At 43.6% G+C, this 23,389-nt stretch overlaps 1 protein-coding gene across 3 annotated transcripts in view; it reads right to left on the minus strand.

Annotated features, from left to right (window-relative positions):
- Nucleotides 1-355: 355 nt before the first annotated feature.
- The window catches only part of SRRM3 (serine/arginine repetitive matrix 3), an 84,831-nt gene continuing 61,797 nt past the window's right edge, over nt 356-23,389 (minus strand). For all 3 annotated transcript variants that reach the window (XM_067472165.1, XM_067472167.1, XM_067472166.1), the window contains exons 13-16: nt 9,654-9,964; nt 7,712-7,933; nt 6,294-6,431; nt 356-629 (exon numbers count right to left, since the gene is read on the minus strand). In XM_067472165.1, the coding sequence (XP_067328266.1) occupies nt 440-629; nt 6,294-6,431; nt 7,712-7,933; nt 9,654-9,964 (861 nt within the window). In that variant the 3' untranslated portion in view covers nt 356-439. The remainder of the gene's footprint in view (nt 630-6,293; nt 6,432-7,711; nt 7,934-9,653; nt 9,965-23,389) is intronic.

Below are 23,389 nucleotides of genomic sequence, written 5' to 3' on the forward strand. Positions count from 1 at the left end.
GTTGGTAGAAATGAGTTTTCAACCTTGTACAAAGCAGAGAAGAAAGCAAGAAAGAAGAAGAAGAAATAGAGGAGGAGGAAGAGACGGAGGAGGAGAAACGAGAGGACGGGACTCTGCCAGGTCTATCGGAGCAATCTGCGAGGAAAAAGCTGGAATCCAGACCCAGCCGTCATGTCCGCTTCCGAAGTTACGCTTTGTGTTGTCTTTCCCCCGGTTTATTTCCCTACCAATGACGAGGTCCCAAAGATAACGGTTTGACCGGCTACCCAGGGGAATGTATCTGGTGTCTCTGGAACAACGAAGAGGTCGTCTACGTAGGCAACAGTCAAGAGTCCAACCCAGCACTGGTTGCGGAGCTGAGGAGTCGGCCATGCCTGGATGCTGGTGGCGACAGGGTCGGGAGGGCGCCGTTGCGGGCCGGAGGACGAGTGGCCGCCTGTCAAAACCCGGCGCTCTCGGAGCTGCTCCGGCTGTTGTAGCTCGGGCTGCGGCTCGGGGTTCGAGTCCGGCTGCGGCTGCTGCTGTAGCTGTCGTAGCTGCGGCTCCGGCTCCTGCTGTAGGAGTAGCTGGTCAGCGAGCTGGAAGAGGACGGGCTGGGCCGGTAGTACGGGATCGGGCGCTTGCGGGCACTGCGGGCGAGAGAGAAATCCCATTACTATCATGGCCGCCAGCGATTTTGGGGAACGTTGCCCCTTTGAGAGCTGGGAGGGGGTGGGACCGAGGCGGGGTTTGGTCTCGATGAAAGAACTGGACAAAAGTGTCGCCAAATTGGGAAACGACATTCACCACATTTGTGAGTAAATAAATAGGTACCGCTTTAAGAGAGTTGGTAATAAAAAGGTGCCCATAAGGACGTGCCGGTGAGTCATTCGGGAGGACATCTATGGACAACAAAACTCCTTCACTTGGAGGAAACTTGGGGGACCTATGGTTGTTCATGTGTCCTACAAATGTAGCCAGGTTTCATCTGACAGCCGTAAAAATGGAGAAATGAGCCTCTAAAGCAGTGGTTCTCAACCTTTCTAATACCGTGACTTTTTAATACAATTCCTCATGTTGTGGTGACCCCCAACCATTTAATTATTTTCATTGCTACTTCGTAACTGTAATTTTGTTGCTGTTATGAATCCTAATGTAAATACCTTGTATGCAGAATGTATTTTCATTGTTACTTGTATTTCTCTGTTGGATTCAGCCATGGAGGGGCCACTCCCCCCTCTAAGCCCTCCTCTTACCCCAAGCCTCCCTTCCCTAGGCCCCTCTATCTCCTTCTCCCTTTTCACCTCCTCCTCCGCCTCCTCCTCCACCTCTTCCTCCTCCACCACCACCTCCACCACCTCCTCCTGCTCCACTTCCTCCTCCTGCTCCACCTCTTCCTCCTTCTCCACCACCTCCTCCTGCTCCACCTCCTCCTCCTGCTCCAACACCTCCTCCTCCTCTACCTTCACCTCCTCCACCTCCACCACCTCCTCCTCCTTTACCTCCTCCTCCTTCTTCACCTCCTCCACCTCCACCTCCTACTCTACCTGCTAATCCTCCTCCACCACCTCCGCTTCCTCCAACACCTCCACTTCCTCCTCCTCTACCTCCTCCTCCTTCACCTCCACCTCCTCCACCACCTCCTCCTCCTCCACCTCCTCCTCTACCATCTCCTCCTCCACCACCTCCTTCTCCTCCACCTCCTCCTCCTCCACCACTACCTCCTCCACCTCCACCTCCTCCACCTCCTCCTCCTCACCACCTCTTCCAACACCACCAACACCTCCACCTCCTCCTCCACCACCACTACCTCCTCCACCTCCACCTCCTCCTCCTCCTCCATCACCTCCTCCTCCTCACCACCTCTTCCAACACCACCTCCTCCTCCACCTCCCTCTTGGCTCCAAACCTCACCTCTGTCGCTACCATCTCTTCCTCCTAAAATGGCAGAAGGGGTGAGGTTGAGTGACATCACCACCTCCCTCTGAAAAAGAAGAAGCCTCTGGGAAGGGAAGGGGTGGGAAAAAGTGGTGTCTTGGTTCCTAAGACTCTTAGGTGACCCCTGTGAAAGAGTCGTTCAACCCCCAAAGGGGCCGCAACCCCAAGGTTGAGAACCACTGATCTAAAGTTTCCCCTTTGGTGCCAACAGACTGAATCTTACCAAAACAAAAATGGAATACAGGGTGCCAAATTACGAATCTGAACAGCTTCCTCCTACTTGTCCAGAAAACAGAACGGAGGGAGAAGGGGCTCCCATAATTCGATTTGAAAACAGAATGGATTTTTGCCATTTTGCACACCTCTACTCCTCGGCAATTTTGGGCGACAACTCCCATGATTCCCCCACATTTGTACTGCAGCACCCATGACCCTTCGGCATGGCCCTGCGGGTGTTGGAAGCCAAAATGCCTGCAAGCTCAACGTTTCCCAACTTTATTATAGCCCCAAATATTCAAATCAGAGCTTTCCAAGGTCATGGCAAGTTGAGTGCATAGGCACGTCACACAAACATTATGAGAAAATCTTGGCAATGCATGTTATCTTACAAATTATATATATTTAAAAATAGGAATGAAAGGTTTCCATGAGCTAATATGCTATGTCCCCATACATTTTTGTTATGACAGTTCACTTAAGCGTCCCTATGTCTAATAAGGGTTTGGTTTGCTCGTAAAACCAAAACAATATTGTGTCCGAAAACAATACTTCTCTAAAAGGTATGTCGTCAACGTGAAAAGTTTGGAAAGCTCTGCTTTGAGTCCAAAACCCCAAATGCATTAAGTGAATGGAGAATTTGAACGTACAGTGTTCCCTCACTTATTGCGGGTGTTACGTTCCAGGACCACCCGCGAAAAGTGAAAATCCGCAAGGTAGGGACTATACATATGGGAGGGGCTATAAGGCTAGGCTGTGATTTACATACTGCTTTGTATCTCCTTTCTCTCTCTCTTTTTTATGATTGGCTGCCTCTCTCCCGAGGGTGAAACCCCCTTCCACACTCCATTGTTGCCAGGAGGTAAAAACCCGCGAAACAGCGAGTCCGCGAAGTAGCGAGGGAACACTGTATTATGGTTTGATTGATGACCAATTATTAGGGTTAGTGCCCGGTTCTCATGTACCATTCTGATATTTCTCACAAAGCATTGCAGTGTTTGCTACACACCAATTGCATTATTAATCCCCACACACCAGATCGTTGGGATGTAAAAATACACGTTAAACGGACAGAATGTGGGGTATGTTCAAACGCCACGGGAACCCCATTGGTTAGTCCTGGATTAGCCGGCTAGAAGAACGGAGCAAGAAAAGAGTTAGCAAACAGCGCCGATGTTTTGGTTCAGGCACCGGAAAGTTAGTGCTGCTGGAAAAACAGAACGTTAGGCGTTAGCGGTGCGGCACGTCTTGGGCTGTGACTTCCATTCTCCTCGGCCATGTTTTTTTTATCATATCTATTCTGTAACTCCTTATATTTCTCTTCCAATTGCTTATATATTGTATTCCGTTCTAAATTTCTTATTTTCTTTTTGAATATTTCTTTTTTTATATTAATAAACCTCTTACAAATGCTTTCATTGTATCCCATATAATTCCTTCTTTTGCTGACTTTCGGTTCACTTGAAAGTAATATTTAATTTCCCTATCTTTTTCTTGTTTCAGTATTGAATCGCTGTATCTCCATTTATATTGAGATTTTTCCTCTATTAATCGTATTGCTATTTGTACTGGTGCATGATCTGATATTTCTATCTGCCCGGTATCAACTTTTAATATCTTGGATTGATTGGAGTCTTTGATTAATATATAGTCTATACGAGTAAACTTTTTATGTCTTCCTGAAAAATATGTTGGTTTTGGTTGTATGTTTACCTCTTTGAAAGAGTCCTTCAATTTCCATTTATTTAAAATACTACTCTTATTCTGTATCAAGTCCATATTGAAATCACCTGCAACAATTACTTCTCCTTCATATATTCCCTCCAGCTTTCTAAATATCTTTTCTATGTATCTTTTTTGACCTTTATTAGGCACGTATATATTCAGAATTGTAATTTTTACCCCATAAATTTCTCCTTTAAAAATTACATACAACAAAAATACCACTTATATATAGCGTAAACAATAATAGAATTCAACAAACAGTTATATAGACATGTCGTACTGTTCAATTTCACAGTGATGTCAAACAATATTGTGTAAATTTTGGTACAGTCTCTTTAAAATAATATCAATGTCTTTATTTTCAAACACTCATAGCCACATTTCGTTCCTTTGATGTAGATACCACTGAGCCAAAAATCTGTATCTCCTGAGGAGAACAAATTCTCAAGTGTATAACGTTGTAAGTACTTAAATGTGTTGTAACTTATGGTGTTTAATGGATATGTTCAACAAATATTGTTGTAATAACAAGTGTGAAGACTTAACAAATTTCTTTGAGTACATTTTAGTATAAGATGTTCTATATGTATGCAACTGGAGCAAAATATTGATTTATACATTAATTTCAGTCCACTAGAAGAAGGCCTGAAGTAGGCCGAAACCGGTCGTGGACGGCTGATCTATAAGCTACTCCACATAAGAAGATACGACGTTGATATTATTTTAAAGAGACTGTACCAAAATTTACACAATATTGTTTGACATCATTGTGAAATTGAACAGTACAACATGTCTATATAACTGTTTGTTGAATTCTATTATTGTTTACTCTATATATAAGTGGTATTTTTGTTGTATGTACTTATTCAGGAACCCATTTATATTACATTATCCTTTAAAAATTACTCATCTACCTTTAGTATCCACCACCAAATCATATTGTACCACCTCTAGATTATTTTTCATCCAGATGGCAACTCCTTTTGTTTTATTATTCGCTCTAGCCTCTGCCACTATACTCCATCCTGGCAAATTTAGTAATTTTTCTGGGTCTTTCCTTGATCTATGTGTTTCATGTAACATTATACAACCAAAATTATTTCTTTCAATAGATCTTCTTAATCGTGTCCTTTTATTATTTGAAGCTAAACCGTTAATATTCAAGCTGATGCACTTCAGAAATGATCCCATTTAAATGTGGTGTGTTTTTTCGGCTCATTTTCCTCATTCCTTTTTCTCTTAGTTCTTGTCAACTCCCTATATGCCCAATGTGGTTTTAGTAAGAGACTAACCTCTCTCCCCTCCATTGAGCATTCTCTTTGGCCATGGACTATGAATCCCATCATGCCCAGTCGTCACATGCTTTAAGGGAAACATACATCCCTTAAAGGCCATTCTCAGGCAACTGGGTGGGTTTTGTATGAGGTGCGTTACGACCATAAGTCAACTTGGAGATCTCACTTAAAATTTAAATGACGTAGCCCAGGGTCTCTCCGTAGATTTGCCAAATAACACCACGTAAAATGGGCTTTAGCACAGCAGGTTAACCGTCAGCTGCTTTAAATCTTACCAACCAAAAGGTTGACAGGTCAGAGTTAGCTCCTGGCCTTCAGCCCAGCTTCTGCCTATTTAGCAGTTTCGAAAACAGTAACGTGTGTAGATAAATAGGGGAGATAATTAAGGCACCCATAAGGAAATTGAAAGTATATATATGCTAGTAATAATAATAATTGTTAGTGAGACCAACAGAGCAAGGAAGAGAGTGAGAGACAAACAGCCGAGACAAGTAAGGTCTCACAGAGCGGCGGGTTCAAGGAGACATCAGGGTCCAGGTGGAAAGCCGTAAGGGTTACCGGAGTAACCCAACCTTTCCGGCTACGGCGCTCTTTGGGGCGTTTCTCCATGGCGGACCTTGGAACTGGATGGAAAAGGAGAGATTTGAGATGTAACATGGGAGACACATTGGAATAGGACTCTGCTCGTAGCCCAGGAGAGCTCTTGTCTCAATTTCGGCCATTTCCCAAGAAAGTGTGCATGAAGTGTGGGGAAAAGGCAGGACTGGAAACCGAGAGATTGGTACGAATTCCAGATCTCACAGAGTAACTTTTCGGGACAAAAATAGGGATGCAGCGGCAGTTTTAAAGGTCTAGGATAGTCCCAGAATAAGACTGTTTATGTCTCTCTAAGATGGTAAGAATAGGGGCCACCGTGGTTTAGTTGTTCTATTGACCAACTAGGATTCTGGGAGACCAGAGTTTGAATCCATACTTGGGCAAGTCTCACTCACCTGAGACAAAGACTGAGTGAATCTTGATAAGGAAATCCTAGCCTAGGTCAACTTGGAGGAACCTAACAACATCAAAGTTGTCATAGGGCCCTGGCCATCAACAGTAAACAATGTCTTCTATGGACCAGGAAACCCTCTAGATGTTCACCTGGTGATTCTTCTGGGCTCCATGAAGCTGGGAGAGTCGCGCCGTCGTTTCCGGATCGGAGAGTAGCTCCGCGAACGACGCCGGGCGCGGCTGGGCTCTGTATCGCTGTGCCGTGTCCGTGGCTCCGGATCTTTCTCTCTAGATTCAAAGGGAAACAAAGCAATGCCAAAACGTTGTTGTCAGAGTTAGTTATGAAGCTGGACTAATGGAAGAACCAGGTAGTCATGGGTCTGTGAGGAGGTCCATCTAATCTGGGCCTGGAGGGTCTTTTTGGGAGGTCTTTTCCAACTCAATGATTCCATTGGGCTTTTAATCTGGAGTGGACAGATTAATCTGGAGTGGATGGAATAATCCGGAGTGAACAGAATAATCCGGACGGAATAATCTGGAATGGACAGAATAATCCAGAGTGAATGGAGTATTCTGGCGTGAACGGAATAATGCATGCTGAACAGAATAATCAGGAGTGAATGGATTAATCTGGAGTGGATGGAATAATCCAGAGTGAACGGAATAATCCGGGGTGAACAGAATATTCCAGAGTGAACGGAGTATTCCGGCGTGAATGGAATAATACATGCTGAACAGAATAATCAGGAGTGGATGGAATAATCCAGAGTGAACGGACTAATCCGGGGTGAATGGACTAATCCGGGGTGAACGGAATATTCCGGAGTGAATGGAATATTCTGGTTTGGACAGAATAATTGGAGTGAACCGAATATTCTGGAGTGAATGGAATAATACGGACTGAACAGAATAATCAGGAGTGGATGGATTAATCTGGATGGAATAATCCAGAGTGGGCAGAATAATCTAAAGTGGGCAGAATAATCCAAAGTGGATGTAACAATCCGGAGCGGACGTAATAATCCGAAGTGAACAGAGTAATCCGTAGTGGGATGGATTAATCCCGTTTCCTTGAATACCAGACCTTCCGCGAAAATAAGATCTAGCATGATTTTTCAGGATTTTTGAGAATGCTCAAAATATAAGCCCTACTTCAAAAAATAAGCCCTAGTTATAGTTCATAGATAAATCAATTTGGAAAAACAAGACATTTGCTGAAAATAAGTCTGAATGTCTATTTTGGAGCTAAAATTAACATAAGACTCTGTCTTATTTTTGAGGAAACGGGGTAGACACTTGTTTAGTTGCACTCGAAACACGGTGAACATGCCCGATCTCATCTGATTTAATTAATTGATATTAATTGAATTTTATTTTTTTAAGAATCTGGTTTATTTGCCCAATACTTCAATCATGAATCGTACTTTAACTCGGAAAGTGAATGTGGCCCCAAGGAGTGTAAATGATTTTAATTGTGGTCCCTTCCTGCTTCCAAGTTGTGCGGGTCTGCTTTGGAACTAGCCAGGGCCCCCCTCTAGTGGCAGAACACGGCATTACAATTCTCACACCTGCTGCCGGTTATCTTCTTCTGCGATCCCGACCGCGTCCTGCTGCGCGCCGATCGCTTCTCTCGGGACCGGGACCGGGACTTGGAGAGGGAGCGGCTTGAGCTCCAGGAGCTGCTCCGTGACAGGCTCTTCCTCCGCTCCGCATTGTGTCGGGAGGAGTGTTTGGGGGCCGGGGCCGGAGAACTGCTGTGGGGCCTTCCCCGCTGGTGCTTCTCTTTGACTCTGCAACAAAGAGCAAGGCAAAAAGTCAGAGGAGATGGCAAAGCGCAAAGAACCTTTTCTGGGGAGGTGCTACAAATCCCAGACACACCCCCTCCCAGCTAACAGCTACTTTCTTAATGCCATTAAGGAGAACTAAAGTCTTCCCTCCACTGAGATTATGGATAATGGGTTTGGTGGGGCAGGCACGGTCAAAGCCAAGAGAGAGGTGCTAGTGTTTATTTTGATTCACTGCAATCTGCAGAGTTCACTATGCCTGCAGTGGAGGATTCAGGGAGTTGGTGGGAGCAAAGGATTCTGGGAGTTGGCCCAGTTAATGCAGGGATTGGCCGAATGGAGCATTCTGGGAGTTGGCGAGACCAAAGGAATCTGGAAGTTGGTCTAGTGAAATGAAGGGATTGGCCGAATGGAGGATTCTGGGAGTTGGTGAGACCAAAGGATTCTGGGAGTTGGCCCAATTGAATGAAGGGATTGGCCAAATGGAGGATACTCAAAGTTGGCGAGACCAAAGGAATCTGGGAGTTGGTCCAGTTGAATGCAGAGATTGGCCGAATGGAGGATTCTGGGAGTTGGCGAGACCAAAGGAATCTGGGAGTTGGTCTAGTGAAATGAAGGGCTTGGCCGAATGGAGGATTCTGGGAGTTGGCGAGACCAAAGGAATCTGGGAGTTGGTCTGGTGAAATGAAGGGATTGGCCAAATGGAGGATTCTGGGAGTTGGCGAGACCAAAGGAATCTGGGAGTTGGCCCTGTTGAATACAGAGATTGGCCAAATGGAGAATTCTGGGAGTTGGCGAGACCAAAGGAATCTGGGAGTTGGTCTGGTGAAATGAAGGGATTGGCCAAATGGAGGATTCTGGGAGTTGGTGAGATGAAAGGAATCTGGGAGTTGGTCTAGCGAAATGAAGGGATTGGCCGAATTGAGGATTCTGGGAGTTGGCGAGACCAAAGGAACCTGGGAGTTGGTCTAGTGAAATGAAGGGCTTGGCCGAATGGAGGATTCTGGGAGTTGGCGAGACCAAAGGAATCTGGGAGTTGGTCTAGTGAAATTAAGGGATTGGCCGAATGGAGGATTCTGGGAGGTAGCGAGACCAAAGGAACCTGGGAGTTGGTCTAGTGAAATGAAGGGCTTGGCCGAATGGAGGATTCTGGGAGTTGGCGAGACCAAAGGAATCTGGGAGTTGGTCTGGTGAAATGAAGGGATTGGCCAAATGGAGGATTCTGGGAGTTGGTGAGACGAAAGGAATCTGGGAGTTGGTCTAGCGAAATGAAGGGATTGGCCGAATTGAGGATTCTGGGAGTTGGCAAGACCAAAGGAACCTGGGAGTTGGTCTAGTGAAATGAAGGGCTTGGCCGAATGGAGGATTCTGGGAGTTGGCGAGACCAAAGGAATCTGGGAGTTGGCCCTGTTGAATACAGAGATTGGCCAAATGGAGAATTCTGGGAGTTGGCGAGACCAAAGGATTCTGGGAGTTCGCCCAATTGAATGAAGGGATTGGCCAAATGGAGGATACTCAAAGTTGGCGAGACCAAAGGAATCTGGGAGTTGGCCCAATTGAATGAAGGGATTAACCAAATGGAGGATTCTGGGAATGGGTGAAACTAGAAGAGTCTTGGAGTTAGCCAGGCTGGGCCAAGGATGCCGAGACTTGCTGCCCAGGAGCTTCCCAAGGGGCACCTGCACCAGGTTGCGCTTAAGGTCGTACTCCTTCCCCACCCGCTTACGTTTTCAGATGCACCCCGTGGTTCTTTTCGGTCCCGGTGGGATGTGAGCAGGCGGAGCCCTCGGAGTCACTGCTGTACCCCGTGAAGGAACGGGGTGACAAGCCCTTGGCCCGGTCGTGTCCCTTGTGCTTGTGGGCCGAGGCAGACCGAGCCCGGCGCCGGCGGAAGCGCTTCTCTGTGGCGGAGCCCCGTCCGGGAGACACGGACCGCCGCGTGGTTTTGGGCCTGTGTTTGGCCCCTTTGGAGTGAGGCGAGGGGACGTCTGGCTTGAGGTGGGCCCTTCCCGAGTGGGGTGAAACGGAACCCGATTTCTGCCGGACGAAAGACAAAACGGGACGGGCGAGAAGGAAGGAAGGATGGAAGGAAGGGGAGGGAAACAAAGAAAGAAAGACAGAAGGAGACGGGAGGTTTTTAAGCGGCGATCCCTTCCCCGGCTCCACCGAGGAAAGCTGCCAATCACAAACAGCAATGCACAATGATCAAAATTAGGCAGGCTACACAGAAAAAGTCTACTCTGCACCTCTCTCTCTCTCTCTCAATCTCAATCTCTCTCGTTCCTCTCGTCCTTAAACAACGCAGCTCATGCAAATCTCCGGCATGCAGAACGGAAAAAAAGGAAGAGGGACCAAACAAAACAAAAACAACAAAAACAACCAAAAGGAAAACAAAATAAATAAACAAATAAATAAATAGGGAAGGGTGGGAGAGTTTGAACCTGGGCCAGGAAGGATGGTAGGAATCATAGCAGTGTTTCCCACCTCACCCCCCACAAAAATGTATAAAAAATAATCTTATACGTTGATGACATATTTGTTGTATGCGTGTGTATGTATGTGGGATGATTTCCCAAATAGATAGCTCTCAAATGATATTATTGAAGAGGACTGAAAGGGGAAAGAGGGCAAAGAGTAGGGAGGTATTATGGGATGGGAGAAAGCAGAAATAGGGTTTAATGACCTATTTCCTGCTGCGGGTGGATTGTAGCCGTGTGAGCACAGCTGATGCACAAATATGTTGCTTTAGGGATGGTATATGAGAGTTTGTTTATAATTATTATTATTATTATTATATCATTAAATTATATCATTGATATAATAATAATAATAATAATAATAATAACAACAACAATAACAATAATACAATTTTTGTTCCTGGGTTATCGATGTCATCTCCTGAGTACTGAATATGCTATTTTAATTTTCCTCCTAGGACATTTGCTATTGCCACATCCACAGGAAGTCTTGGGACATACCCTCCATGGACACAGGGATGGGAAAAAATATAATCCCTGAAAACATAAACTGGGGGAGTGATTTATCGTGGGAGAGATGCCCCTTCCCTAAATGAAAGCCTGATAAAAAGAGGGTATTTGATGCTCCCCTTTGAGGTCAAGCCATGGCAATGCTTTAGGTAAGGAAGAGCGATGGCCTCTTGGAAGGGTAGGAGTCTTCAGGGAATGACGGTTTTCTTTTACTTTGCTGGGGGATTTATAAAAAAAGATTAAACTGTGATGCCAAAAAGCAGAGGAGAGATCTGCTCCCGCTTGCTTTTGTGTCGGGTGGGTTTTTCTACCGGGAGGCCTTTACTGTTATGTGCTCCGGAAGTACCAAAGGTACCGAAGGAAACTGAGGAAACAAATTCTGTGCACAAGTCTAATCTTTTTGTTTGCTGAGGGATTAATAAAAAAGATTAAACTGTGATGTCGAAAAGCAGAGGAGGAGCTGAGATCTGCTCCCTCATGCTTTTGTGTCAGACGGGTTTTCGTACCGGGAGGATCCTTACTGTTATGAGCTCCCAAATTACTGAAGGAAACGGAGGAAACAAACTCCATGCACAAGTCTAGTCTTTTTGTTTGCTGAGGGATTCATAAAAAAGATTAAACTGTGATGCCGAAAAGCAGAGGAGGAGCTGAGATCTGCTCCTGCTTGCTTTTGTGTCAGGCGGGTTTTTGTACCGGGAGGATCCTTACCGTTACGAGCTCCCGAAGTACTGAAGGAAACGGAGAAAACAAACTCCGTGCACAAGTCTAGTCTTTTTGTTTGCTGAGGGATTAATAAAAAAGATTAAACTGTGATGCTGAAAAGCAGAGGAGGAGCTGAGATCTGCTCCTGCTTGCTTTTGTGTCAGGCAGGTTTTCGTACTGGGAGGACCCTTACTATTACAATTTCCCGACGTATCGAAGAAAACGGAGGAAACAAACTCCGCTTACAAGTATAATCTTTGCTGAGGGATTAATTAAAAAGATTAAACTGTGATGCTGAAAAGCAGAGGAAGAGCTGAGATCTGCTCCTGCTTGCTTTTGTGTCAGGCTGGTTTTTGTAACGGGTAGCCCTTACCGTTACGAGCTCCCGAAGTATCGAATAAACGGAGGAAATGAACTCCGCTCACAAGTCTAGTCTTTTTGTTTGCTGAGGGATTAATAAAAAAGATTAAACTGTAATGCCAAAAAGCAAAGGAGAGATCTGCTCCCGCTTGCTTTTGTGTCGGGCGGGTTTTTGTACCAGGTAGCCCTTACCGTTACGAGCTCCCAAAGTATCGAAGAAAACAGAGGAAATGAACTCCGCTCACAAGTATAATCTTTGCTGAGGGATTAATAAAAAAGATTAAACTGTGATGCCGAAAAACAGAGGAGGGGCTGAGATCTGCTCCTGCTTGCTTATGTGTCAGGTGGGTTTTCGTACCGGGTAGCCCTTACCGTTATGAGCTCCCAAAAGTATAGAAGAAAATGGAGGAAACGGAGGAAACAAGTTCCATGCACAAGTCTAGTCGTGACAATGACTGTATCTCTCCAAGGAACTTAATCTATTTGGAGGAAAGGAGTGTTCCACCCCAATGTAGAAGTAAATTGAGAGCCGATTTGATATAGAAGACCCACTAATGAGTTTAAGGGACGAATCCACTTGGGACCCAATTTCCTTTCTCCCTTCTGATTGAAATGGGAAAAGCAACTTCTTTGTGTGTTTGGGATGGAAAGAGAGGCAAGCCATCCGAAAGAAAACGGGAAAATGAAATCGTGAGGAGAGGGAAGAGGTGCTATGGAGGACCGGGAAAAGGGACAAAGGGGTGGAAAGTCGGGAAAAATGCAAAAAAAATTTATGTCAACGAATAAACAGAAGGAGAAATCAAAAGGAAACTCCACCAATGTCATTAGTACCAGGGGGAAAACGAAAAGAACAGAAAAACTAAAAGGTTCTGAACTCGTCCTGGGTCTTGACTTTTGTGCAGAGAAGTCCACCAGCATTCTATTCCTCTTTCTTAAATTATAAAAAAAGTTCATTGTATATATATCTTTTTTTTCCGCTTTCGGTTAAATTTCCACTTTTTTTTGTTTTTAAAAGTCCCTCCTATTTAATATCCACTTACCAAGAAAGTGGCATTTCCTCCTTTAGTAGGTAAGGTATGAAGAGAAGGGAAAAGTTGGGCAATATAAGTGAATCATTAGATTGACAAAAATGCAAGAGAGAGAGAGAGAGAAAGAGAGAAAGAAAGAGAGAAGGAAAGAGAGAGAGAGAGAAAGAGAAAAAAGAGAAATAAAAAAACCAAAACCACCCTCGCTGCCTTAGAGCCTTTGCGACCAATAATTGCGGGAAGGAAAAGGAGGAGAAAGTCGTGTCTTTCCGAGCAAATCGGGGCGGGAAAAATACGTAATTTCTCAGCCCGGGAACGGGTTCCATTGGGTTAGAAGGATAGGGAGGGATTGACGGTCTGAAGGTGCGCACAACCTGCTGAGATCCACCTGATATTCCTCATCCTGAAGATTTCCCCCAAAGTTTGGCCATTATCCTGAAAATTCTCCCTTTCCCGAATGGTTCCCGAATGCCTCCCGAATGGTTTTCATCTGGTCTAGAAAACCTTATAAAACTGTCAAAGGAATCAATATTGATCATATCGTTCCTGGCTCTCTCCCCACTTTTACTCCGGATGCGGGGGAAAAAGGCGGAAAGATGGCATGAAAATGTCGTATTTCGAGAAGCACAACACGACTGAAAACGAAAAACATCTCCCCCAACCTGCCCCTCTGAGCAATGCAACGTTGCCGCCCGGGAACTACAACTCCCATAATCCTTATTATAGGGATTGTAGATTCCCAGTTCGTCCTCCATGCACTCTGGGCTATTGCAATTCAGTTTCAGTATTCGTTCTGGTTCGGAGAGGGTTGGACACGTCTTCTCTCCAACCGGACAAAGCATACAAACGGTTTCGGAAAGCGAACACCAGGTTTCTAGTGCGTCCAGACTAGACGGACTAGTCTGTTCAATCATAACCATAATCCAGAATTGGGCACCAAGGGGTGGCTATTGGGTTTATCATCACAAAGGTTGCCCGAATGGTCCCAATCTATTTTTACAGTCTCCGAGAACTAGACTTTTGCCATTTAGGAGACAATAGCTCTCAGTGGAGACCCCTTTCTCCCATGGTAATAACTCTTCCAGGAGTGGATTTCCCTCCCAAGGGGAAGATCCCCGTCTCTTCCTGTTGTCTCAACTCCGTTCCTAACTAGGAGTCGTTTGTAAGTTGGATGTTTGTAACTCGGGGACTGCCATCGAAAGCGGTATGTCTACAAGGCCTTCGAAAAGTTTCTGCACTTTTGTGTTTTCATTGGAAAACTGTGAAGACGAGTCATTGGCTGAATCCGAACATGTCGTATGACTGGTTGGTTTGACAGGACCAGTTTATCCCAGTTTAGTCTAAAGATGGCTGAGAAATTGCACCAACAGCATTCTGTTCTAAGCTGTGTTGGGAGCACAGATTCAGCTCCGCAGGTGCGCTCAGTATGGGGATGAAGTCCTCTCTTGTAGAGTTGGTTGAAATGTTCGAAGACGGCAGCGCTATCGAACTCACAATTGTCTAGAGAAGATATATTCCTAGAGCCTTCAAACTTTCCCTCTCTAGGTTGGGTTTTTCTCGCCTTGCTTTTCCATCCTTCTCTGAACCCTCAAATGGAATGGGGACAGGTTAATTTTTGGACCATGATTCCCCCCCCCAAAATATCCAACTGAGGAATTTGGGTTTGGAGATAACCTTGGTGTTATCTCAGCCTTCTTCTGGAGCTCTCCAAGACCCTGAACGTATCTGGAGGACATGGTTCAACCCTTTGAAGAGTTCCATCCCAATGATGAAGAAACCCTGATCCGATACAGAAGGCCCACCCTTAGAAACCCATTTTAGGGCGACCTCCCAAGTACTCCCAACATGGAGATCTCCCAACATGGAGATCCCTGGCCACAACTGGGACCAGAGAGACTAAAATGCTTTGGGATGGGTGGTTTACCCCGAACCCTGTGCTTTGTCATGTTTAGATCGTTCAAATCCCGTCTACCTATCCATGCAACGTATCGATGGGAGGCTTAATTTTCCACACAATCTTCCTGTGGGAAAGGACCGACAAAGAGACACATTGAAATTCTGCATTCTGGTTGACCGTGAGCCACGTAGGAAGGGACACAAAGGACATGCTGTGGGGGTCCCTGTTAGTGAAGCGATGGCCCCGGGGCTCAACCGACGGCCAGGTTGCCCTTTTCCAAACAGCCCTCCACCCGAGTCCACCTGAAGCAAGTTAGCAATCCGTCTACAGACACAGATACCTACCAGAGAGACACCCTACGGAGGCTTCAGCATGAATAAGAAAACAAAAGGAAATCAGTATATTTGGGTTGAAAAATATCATTTCCGCTATCTACCCAGCCCCGGACTTGGGTTGCAGTCGGGACAATACACCCCCTCCCTGGAAACGTCTTTTGGGATACAATGACATTGGTGGGAAAGATCCGATTCATAACAGAACGGGGCTGAGATGCGAGGAAAGCAATGGTTCTCAAAATCTCCCCCAACGCTTGACACCACGGTATCAGAATGAAAACGTCTCATTGGTTTAACTATAAAAAGTCCGAGTTGCATCTTGGACGTGTGACATTATTTCCCTGTTCCACGCCCAATAGCTTTGCTCAAACCAAAACAAACCTATTGCATTTGATCTCTTCGTTCCTAGATTCTGGTTGTGTTGGGTTTCATCCCCGGACTGCACAAGTCTCTTGTGTCATCAAGTCTCTAGTTCTCAATGAGGAGCTAGACTAGAGATAGGATTAGGATGAGGGGTTCCTCCCCCCACATTCCTTCGTCTTTACTCTTCTTGCTTGCCACTATCATATCTCTGTGAAGGTGTAGCAATGCAATCTCTTGTTGCTCTCTCTGCTTTTTTCCCCCTTCTATTGCGGACGCATTTTGCCTCTTTCTAGGCAAAATGTAACTGCTTGGATTTTTTGACTTTTTACCCTTTTTACTTCTTATAAGATGAAATTTAGTAAGCTAGCAAGACTTTTTCTATCTAGAATGGATTTCTTTTGACTTCCATAAATATTTTGAACCTAACGTTGTGACTCTAGAAGCTTATCCTGGATCATCACACGTAAGTTTCTGCTGGTTATGAAATTTGCTTCTAGCACTCAGCTATATTTATGGTGGAATCACCCCAACTGAGGGATAAGTTTGGGGAGTGCTTGGGAGTTTTGGGGAGCGCTTGGGGAGCCACTGGTTATGCAGGCCTGGCCTGAAGTCTCAGGAATCCCATCCGCAACCTGCAACCATCCAGCCATTGGTGTCTCCAACTCCCCGGAAACCCCTATTTCCAGTTTGTTCAATAGTTGGGGATTCTGGGATCTGGAGGACCACAGTGTGAGGAAGCCTCGTCTATGCCTTACGTGTCTATATTTATCCAACCATGGTGGTCAAGGGCTTCGAAAAAGAAGACAAGGACATCTCCTCCTGCATTTCCTCAGACTGGGACATAGTTGACCAACAATGCCAGAGAATGGAGAAAGGAACCAAAGGAAGAACACACAAGTTTGGCAAGGTGTTTCTCCCACCCTTTGGCAGAAAATGTTTTTTTCTTCATTTTCAGCACAAGAAACTGGTTTTCTGCACATAAAAGGGCCTTTTCAGCAAGGAAAAAAATCCTATGAATCTTCCAGGCAGAATAAGTACTGAAGGAAAAGGATTCACTTCCATCTAGGATTCCCGCTATTCCAGAAAACCATGTCATTTGGATATTTTTTTAGCTTTTTTAAGGGACCTTCTTCAAAACTGACTTCCCCTTCCAAGAAAGAAATTAAACTGTACTAAAATCCTTTGTTCTGGGAAGATGTTATGGCCCAGAATGGGGAACTCGTGGTAAAATTAACCGGAAGCACAACAGGGAATTCTAGGACTTCAATGGGACTAGTTGATCCCATTTCATTGTATGGACATACTGCCAAGTGAGGTCACCAGTTAATAAAAGTGGGGAAAAGTTGTAGAAGAATTGTTCCATAGAGAAATGTGTTTGGGATGGGTCTTTTATGAACAAAAATATGTCTTCTACACTGACAAAAGTGTTTTTCTGCACAGGAAACCTGTTTTATGTGCAGAAAATGTGTTTCCTGCACTGGAAAAAAAGGCATTTTGGGCACATCAAATGTGTTTTTTACACTGGCAAGTGTTTCTCTGCACAGGAAACTCATTTGATGTGCAGAAAATGTGTTTCCTGCACTGGAAAAAAGGCATTCCTGCACATCAAATGTGTTTTCTACACTGACAAATGTGTTTTTCTGCACAGGAAAGCCATTTTATGTGCAGAAAATGTGTTTCCTGCACTGGAAAAAAGGCATTCCTGCACATCAAATGTGTTTTTTACATTGACAAAAGTGTTTTTCTGCACAGGAAACCTGTTTTATGTGCAGAAAATCTGTTTCCTACACTTCAAAAAAAGCGTTTTCTGCACAACAAACGCATTTCTTCCACTGGCAAAAATATTTTTCCATGCAGAAAACCTGTTTTTCTGTGTAGAAAATGAGAGTGTGTTCTATGCCATCTTTTTGGGGAGCAGAATAAGGGATGTTGAAATGTCAAGGGAAACAGCACAAAAAAATCTCACTGCCTGAAAGAATACTGTTAGGAAAAGCCACTTTCTGGATCAGGAGAGGAACAATTGGGAGGATTCCTTCTGACGGGGAGATTTGCATGACAACCAGGTTGACAGATCCTAACATCTACCAGCCGTTAGCCATTACGGCTTGTTCGTCCCAGGATTCGTAGTCCACAATCCTACGGCTAACCCCAACTCAAGGAAACAGATTGAAGTGACTGCTGAATGGCACATCAACACTGTTGTCCATTGACTTTAATTCAGACTAGCCCCAGATTTGGAACCTGAATCCATGGAGGAGGCCTACTGGAAAGTGGAAATGACATGAACAAAATGGTGATTGGAAGGGAACGCTGACAACGGAACGGTTGAAGAAGTGAGTTTAGAAACTATCTTGGGAAGGACCATGAAAAGAGCGACAGTCGGTTGCTCCCATGTCACTTGGGCAATGAATCTATGCCAAGCTTTAGGAGCTCTCCATGGTGCTGGAGGTTACATCTAACTGGGTTCAGCACCATGGATGGCTCCGTTGAAGGCAGGGAATCGATTCACGACACTGACTATCATGGTATTCCTCCTTGGCCCTTTGTGGCTTTCCTATTTCTTTCTGAGCCACTTGGACATAACAGAGAAGCCGCTCACCATGATCTTCCCTTGTTTCTTCAGCTTACGGTTGTCCTCCATGTTTGCAGAGAGACCACCTTTCTAGGGAATATCCTCTAGCAAAAGTAGGGAAGCTTTAGTGGCCATATGATTACATACAATTTAGGGGCCACGGTTAGCACAGTGAGTTAAACCACCAGCTGCAGAATATCTTGCCAACTTCCGGTTGGTAGTTCAAGCTGCGAGTCGGGGTGAGCTCCTGCCGTCAGCCCTAGCTTCTGCTTACCAAGAAGTTCGTAAACAGTAATGTGAGTAGATCAATAGGTACTGCTTTGACGGGGAGGTAAAAAGGTGCCCATGAAGACATGCCGGAAAGCATCCATGGAAATCAAGGTCCATAGCATGGAAAATAGAACAATAGCACCTCCAAGTGGCCGGAGTTGAGCACAGCCTCCAGATGCCAGAGATGGAAAAAATGGGAAGCCTTTACCTTTGTTTATGCACATCTGTCTTCGTTAATTGTATAATGGCATTGAATGTCTACTGTATATGTGTTCTGTAATCCACTCTGAGTCCCCTCGGGGAGATAGAGGGAAATAATAATAATAATAATAATAATAATACATAGTTATGACAACATTAAGGGATTTTAATTGAACTAAGAATGTTAACATGAGGAAGAACTTCCTGACTGTGAGAGCCGTTCAGCAGTGGAACTCTCTGCCCCGGAGTGTGGTGGAGGCTCCTTCTTTGGAAGCTTTTAAACAGAGGCTGGATGGCCATCTGTCAGGGGTGATTTGAATGCAATATTCCTGCTTCTTGGCAGGGGGTTGGACTGGATGGCCCATGAGGTCTCTTCCAACTCTTTGATTCTATGATTCTATGAAATGGTTTAATTTCGACTGCCTTCCTCACCCAATAGCATTAAAGTCATCCTTCCACCAGAAACTGCTAGCGAACATAGTGTAATATAATATATTTATAATAGTATGATGTAATGCAATATAATAATCCTAATACTAATATGATATTATAATTATATATTTATATTACATGTAATATTGCTAATAATATTACAATATAATGGTATAATACAATATAGTAATATTTAATACTGTTATTGTACTATGCTAATAATATATATTTTTATTTAATATTTAATACTTAATGTCAGGGGACTACCTTTACCTTCTTTTTAATAATATATATTATATGTATATTTATCTTATAAGTTGTACCCTTCGGTATGAGAACGGCGACATATAAATGTAAATAAATAAATAATAATCATTCAATGCCGTTTTCTAGACACACATACATACAGACAGAAGTAATTTTTTTGCATTTCCACTTCTGTGACTAATGCCTGGAGGTTATTACTTCATCCACTATGACGCCAATTCATTGGATCGTATTTCCTTCTTGCTCTTTGACCACCGGCATTTTTATGGTGTCGTAAATTACCTCCCCGCTTTAAGCGGTTCCTAATTTCTCTACTCATATCTCAGCTGTTTTTGAACTGCTTAGGTAGACAGTATGCTAAGCTTAACAGTCAGGTGCTCAATCCAACTCCTGAACTTGTCAGCTTCCAGTTGGCAGTGATCTATTGCAACTAGTGATTACCTGATGATTAACCAGCTGTGCTACAGCCTGGCCCAATAATCTACTCTAAGTCCCTTTAGGGAGTGGAATATAAATAAAGTACATTATTATACTATTATTATATATGCTTCCTGGGGAAATTAAATCCAACTACGTCAACAGTTCAGATATGAGGAATTATCCAGACAATGTTTTCAACATGGAGAAAAATACGGAATTTCTTTGCGAGCGTCAACATTTCAGAATTGGAAAAACATTGGAGACTACTTTATCAATCTTTCCTCCCGCTTTCTGCAAAATCTACAATCTCCAAACCCATATGAAACCAAAAGGGAAGGTTAGTTTTGTTTCCACCGTACGGACACTCCTTTCATTGAGCAATGCTTGGATAGAGGGCCTGTTTCATGAGCAGACTATTATTAAATAATAATAATAATAATAATAAGGATACTAAAACCACACAGAGGAAATCAAATCAGTTGGACATAATTATACAATTTATGGACACAAACACAAAGATTGAAGAGCTGAGAAACACACAGAAATGCATTCTACAACAGAACGAGGATATATTTCCTTGGACAAAAATAATAATAATAAAACCAATTAAAAAAATTACACGGGGGTAAAAAAGTAGTAGTAGTAGTAGTAGTAGAAGAAGAGAAGCATGACTTTGTAGCTAATTGTAAAAATTAAAAAAAAATACAATTCAAAATTTTACAGAGCCACCAAAAAGAGACAAGCGTTAGAAGAGAGAACAGGAAGAGAGGAGAGAGAAAAGAAGAGCGAGAGAAAGCGAAAGAGATAGAATAAGAGAAAGGGGGAAAATAACATTTAATCAAACTACGGTGCTTTTGAACAGGCTGATCTGTAGAAGTGAACGTGCGGAGGGAGAGAAATACCTACCTTCGGTTTGGTCGGGAATGCAATAATTAAAAAAAAAGAAACAATAATCTCCACATTTTGGAGGGCAGAATGGGGAAAAAGACAAGGACTCTTTTTAGTATTTTGCTTCACACCCCTTCGGTAATCAACTCTCCTCTATTGGTAATTTACCCTCGTTTTTTGGAACCCAACTCTCATCTTGTCAATTGGAAATCATTTGGAAATCAACCCTCGTCTTTCAGAAATCGATCCTCATCTTCCGGAAATCAACGCTCGTCTCCTGGAAATCTACCCTCGTCTCCTGGAAATCTACCCCTATCTTTTGGAAATCTACACTCGTCTTCTGTAATTCTACCCTCATTTAATGGAAATCAACCCTTGTCTATTGGAAATCTATCCTCATCTTTTGGAAATCTACCCTTGTCTTCTGCAAATCTACCCTCGTCTTCTGGAAATCAACACTCGTCTTTAGGAAATCTACCCTCCTCTTCTGGAAATCAACCCTCGTCTCCTGGAAATCAACACTCGTCTTTTAGAAATCTACCCTCGACTTCTAGAAATCTACCTTCGTCTTTTGGAAATCTACACTCGTTTTCTGGAAATCAACACTCGACTTTTGGAAAACAAACCCTCGTCTTCTGCAAATCTATCCTCGTCTTCTGGAAATCAACACCCATCTTTTGGAAATCTACCCTCGTCTTCTGGAAGTCAACCCTCGTCTTCTGGAAATCAACACTCATCTTTTGGAAATCAACCCTTGTCTTCTAGAAACCTACCCTCGTCTTTACGAAATCAACCCTCATCTTCTGGAAATCAACACCCGTCTTTTGGAAATCTACCCTCGTCTTCTGGAAATCAACACTTGTCTTTTGGAAATGAACATTCGTCTTTTGCAAAACTGTCCTCATCTTCTGCAAACCTACCCTCATTTTCTGAAAATCAACACTCATCTTCTGGAAATCAACGCTCGTCTTTTGGAAATTTCATCTTATGGAAATCTACCCTCATCTCCTGGAAATCAACTCTCATCTTCTGCAAATCTACCCTCGTCTTCTGGAAATCAACACCCTTCTTTTGGAAATCTACCCTCGTCTTCTGGAAATCAACACCCGTCTTTTGGAAATCTACCCTCATTTTCTGAAAATCAACACTCATCTTCTGGAAATCAACACTCGTCTTTTGGAAATTTCATCTTATGGAAATCTACCCTCATCACCTGGAAATCAACCCTCGTCTTCTGGAAATCAACACCCGTCTTTTGGAAATCTACCCTCGTCTTCTTAGAATCAACACCCGTCTTTTTGAAATCAACACTTGTCTTTTGGAAATCTGCCCTCGTCTTTTGGAAATCTACCCTTGTCTTTTGGAAAACAACCCTCATCTTTTCAAATTCTACCCTCATCTTTTCACAATCTACCCTCATGTTTTCGAAGTCAACCCTCATATTTCAGAAATCATTTGCTACTCAAATCCCATCTCGCCATTTTGCCATTGAGGCCAATTGATTTTTTATTGATATTGATTTTCCTTCACCTCTCTATCAATTGTATGTAAAGAGATCTGTTTCCCCCCAGTTGTCTACATAGCAGCAGCCATTGGAAAAAAATGAAAGAAAAGGAATATATAAATATGTATATATAAATATAAAGATTTCTATGTAACATTTAGCATTGTTTTTCAAAGGAAAAACCTCCCAAAGAGCATGCAAGAAAAGCAGAAGATGAAAGCAAAATATGTTCAAGAGAAATATATATATATTTCGGGGAAGTGGGGGTCTGTTTGTGTCAGAGTTTAGAAGTGACCCCATCAAAAGAAAAGGGAGTTGTAGTGTGTAATGAGAGAGAGAAAGAGAGAAGAAATAGATAGAGAAGGAGAAAAAAAAGGAGGAAGGGAGGTAAGAAAAGGTGAGGGCATAGCAGAGAAAGGAAACCATATAGGAAGCCAACCGGCATGAAAAGAGGACAAGAGAATAGAAACGGTTTATTTAAAAGGGAAGTCAACTTGAGGAGTCAAATTCAGCTTCATTCGTTCAGATTGCTTGATGGGTATCCTTCCTGCAGAACTTATCATAGGATTCTCTTGGTCCTCCGACACAACTCTATGGATTGCGGGGTCCAGGAGTGAATTATTTACATGGAGTTTGGTCATATACGCAGTCGATATGGCACTCTTACCGCATTAATGTAAGGGTCGCCATCGTGTTACAACTCTATTGTGTAACGGCGGAGCGATTGATGACTAAAAATAGTTTTCAATATTGGGAACACAATCGATCGATCGATCGATCAATTGGGTTCATTTGGGGGTTTTCCAAGAAGTTGTTTCAACCACTTCTATGGAAGAGTTTGGGTTTGGAATCCGCTTTCGTTGGGACCGTTGTCTTCCCTTTTAAACGCGAAATCTCAACAGACGACAAAGTTCAACGATTGTAAAGAATTTCAAAGTGAGATGCCAGTGCATTTCTTAAATCAGCTGGGAAGATTCCACAATAACACACACACACACACACACACACACATACGAACCCCAGTATAAAAATAAAAAGGGGAAAAGAAGAAGAAGAAGAAGAAATCATATATTCTAGATCCATACGACAACAGAAGAAGAAGAAGTAGAAAGAGAGGGGAAAGAGAGAAAGATTGAGAGAAAGTTTGAGAGTGAGAGAGAGAGAAAAAGAGAGGGATAGTTTGCATTTCTGTACATTACAAAAAGGAAGAAATGGGAAAGAAATACGGGGATCCAAAAG

Source organism: Anolis sagrei, chromosome 11, assembly GCF_037176765.1.
Source record: "Anolis sagrei isolate rAnoSag1 chromosome 11, rAnoSag1.mat, whole genome shotgun sequence".
Taxonomy (NCBI): Eukaryota; Metazoa; Chordata; class Lepidosauria; order Squamata; family Dactyloidae; genus Anolis; species Anolis sagrei.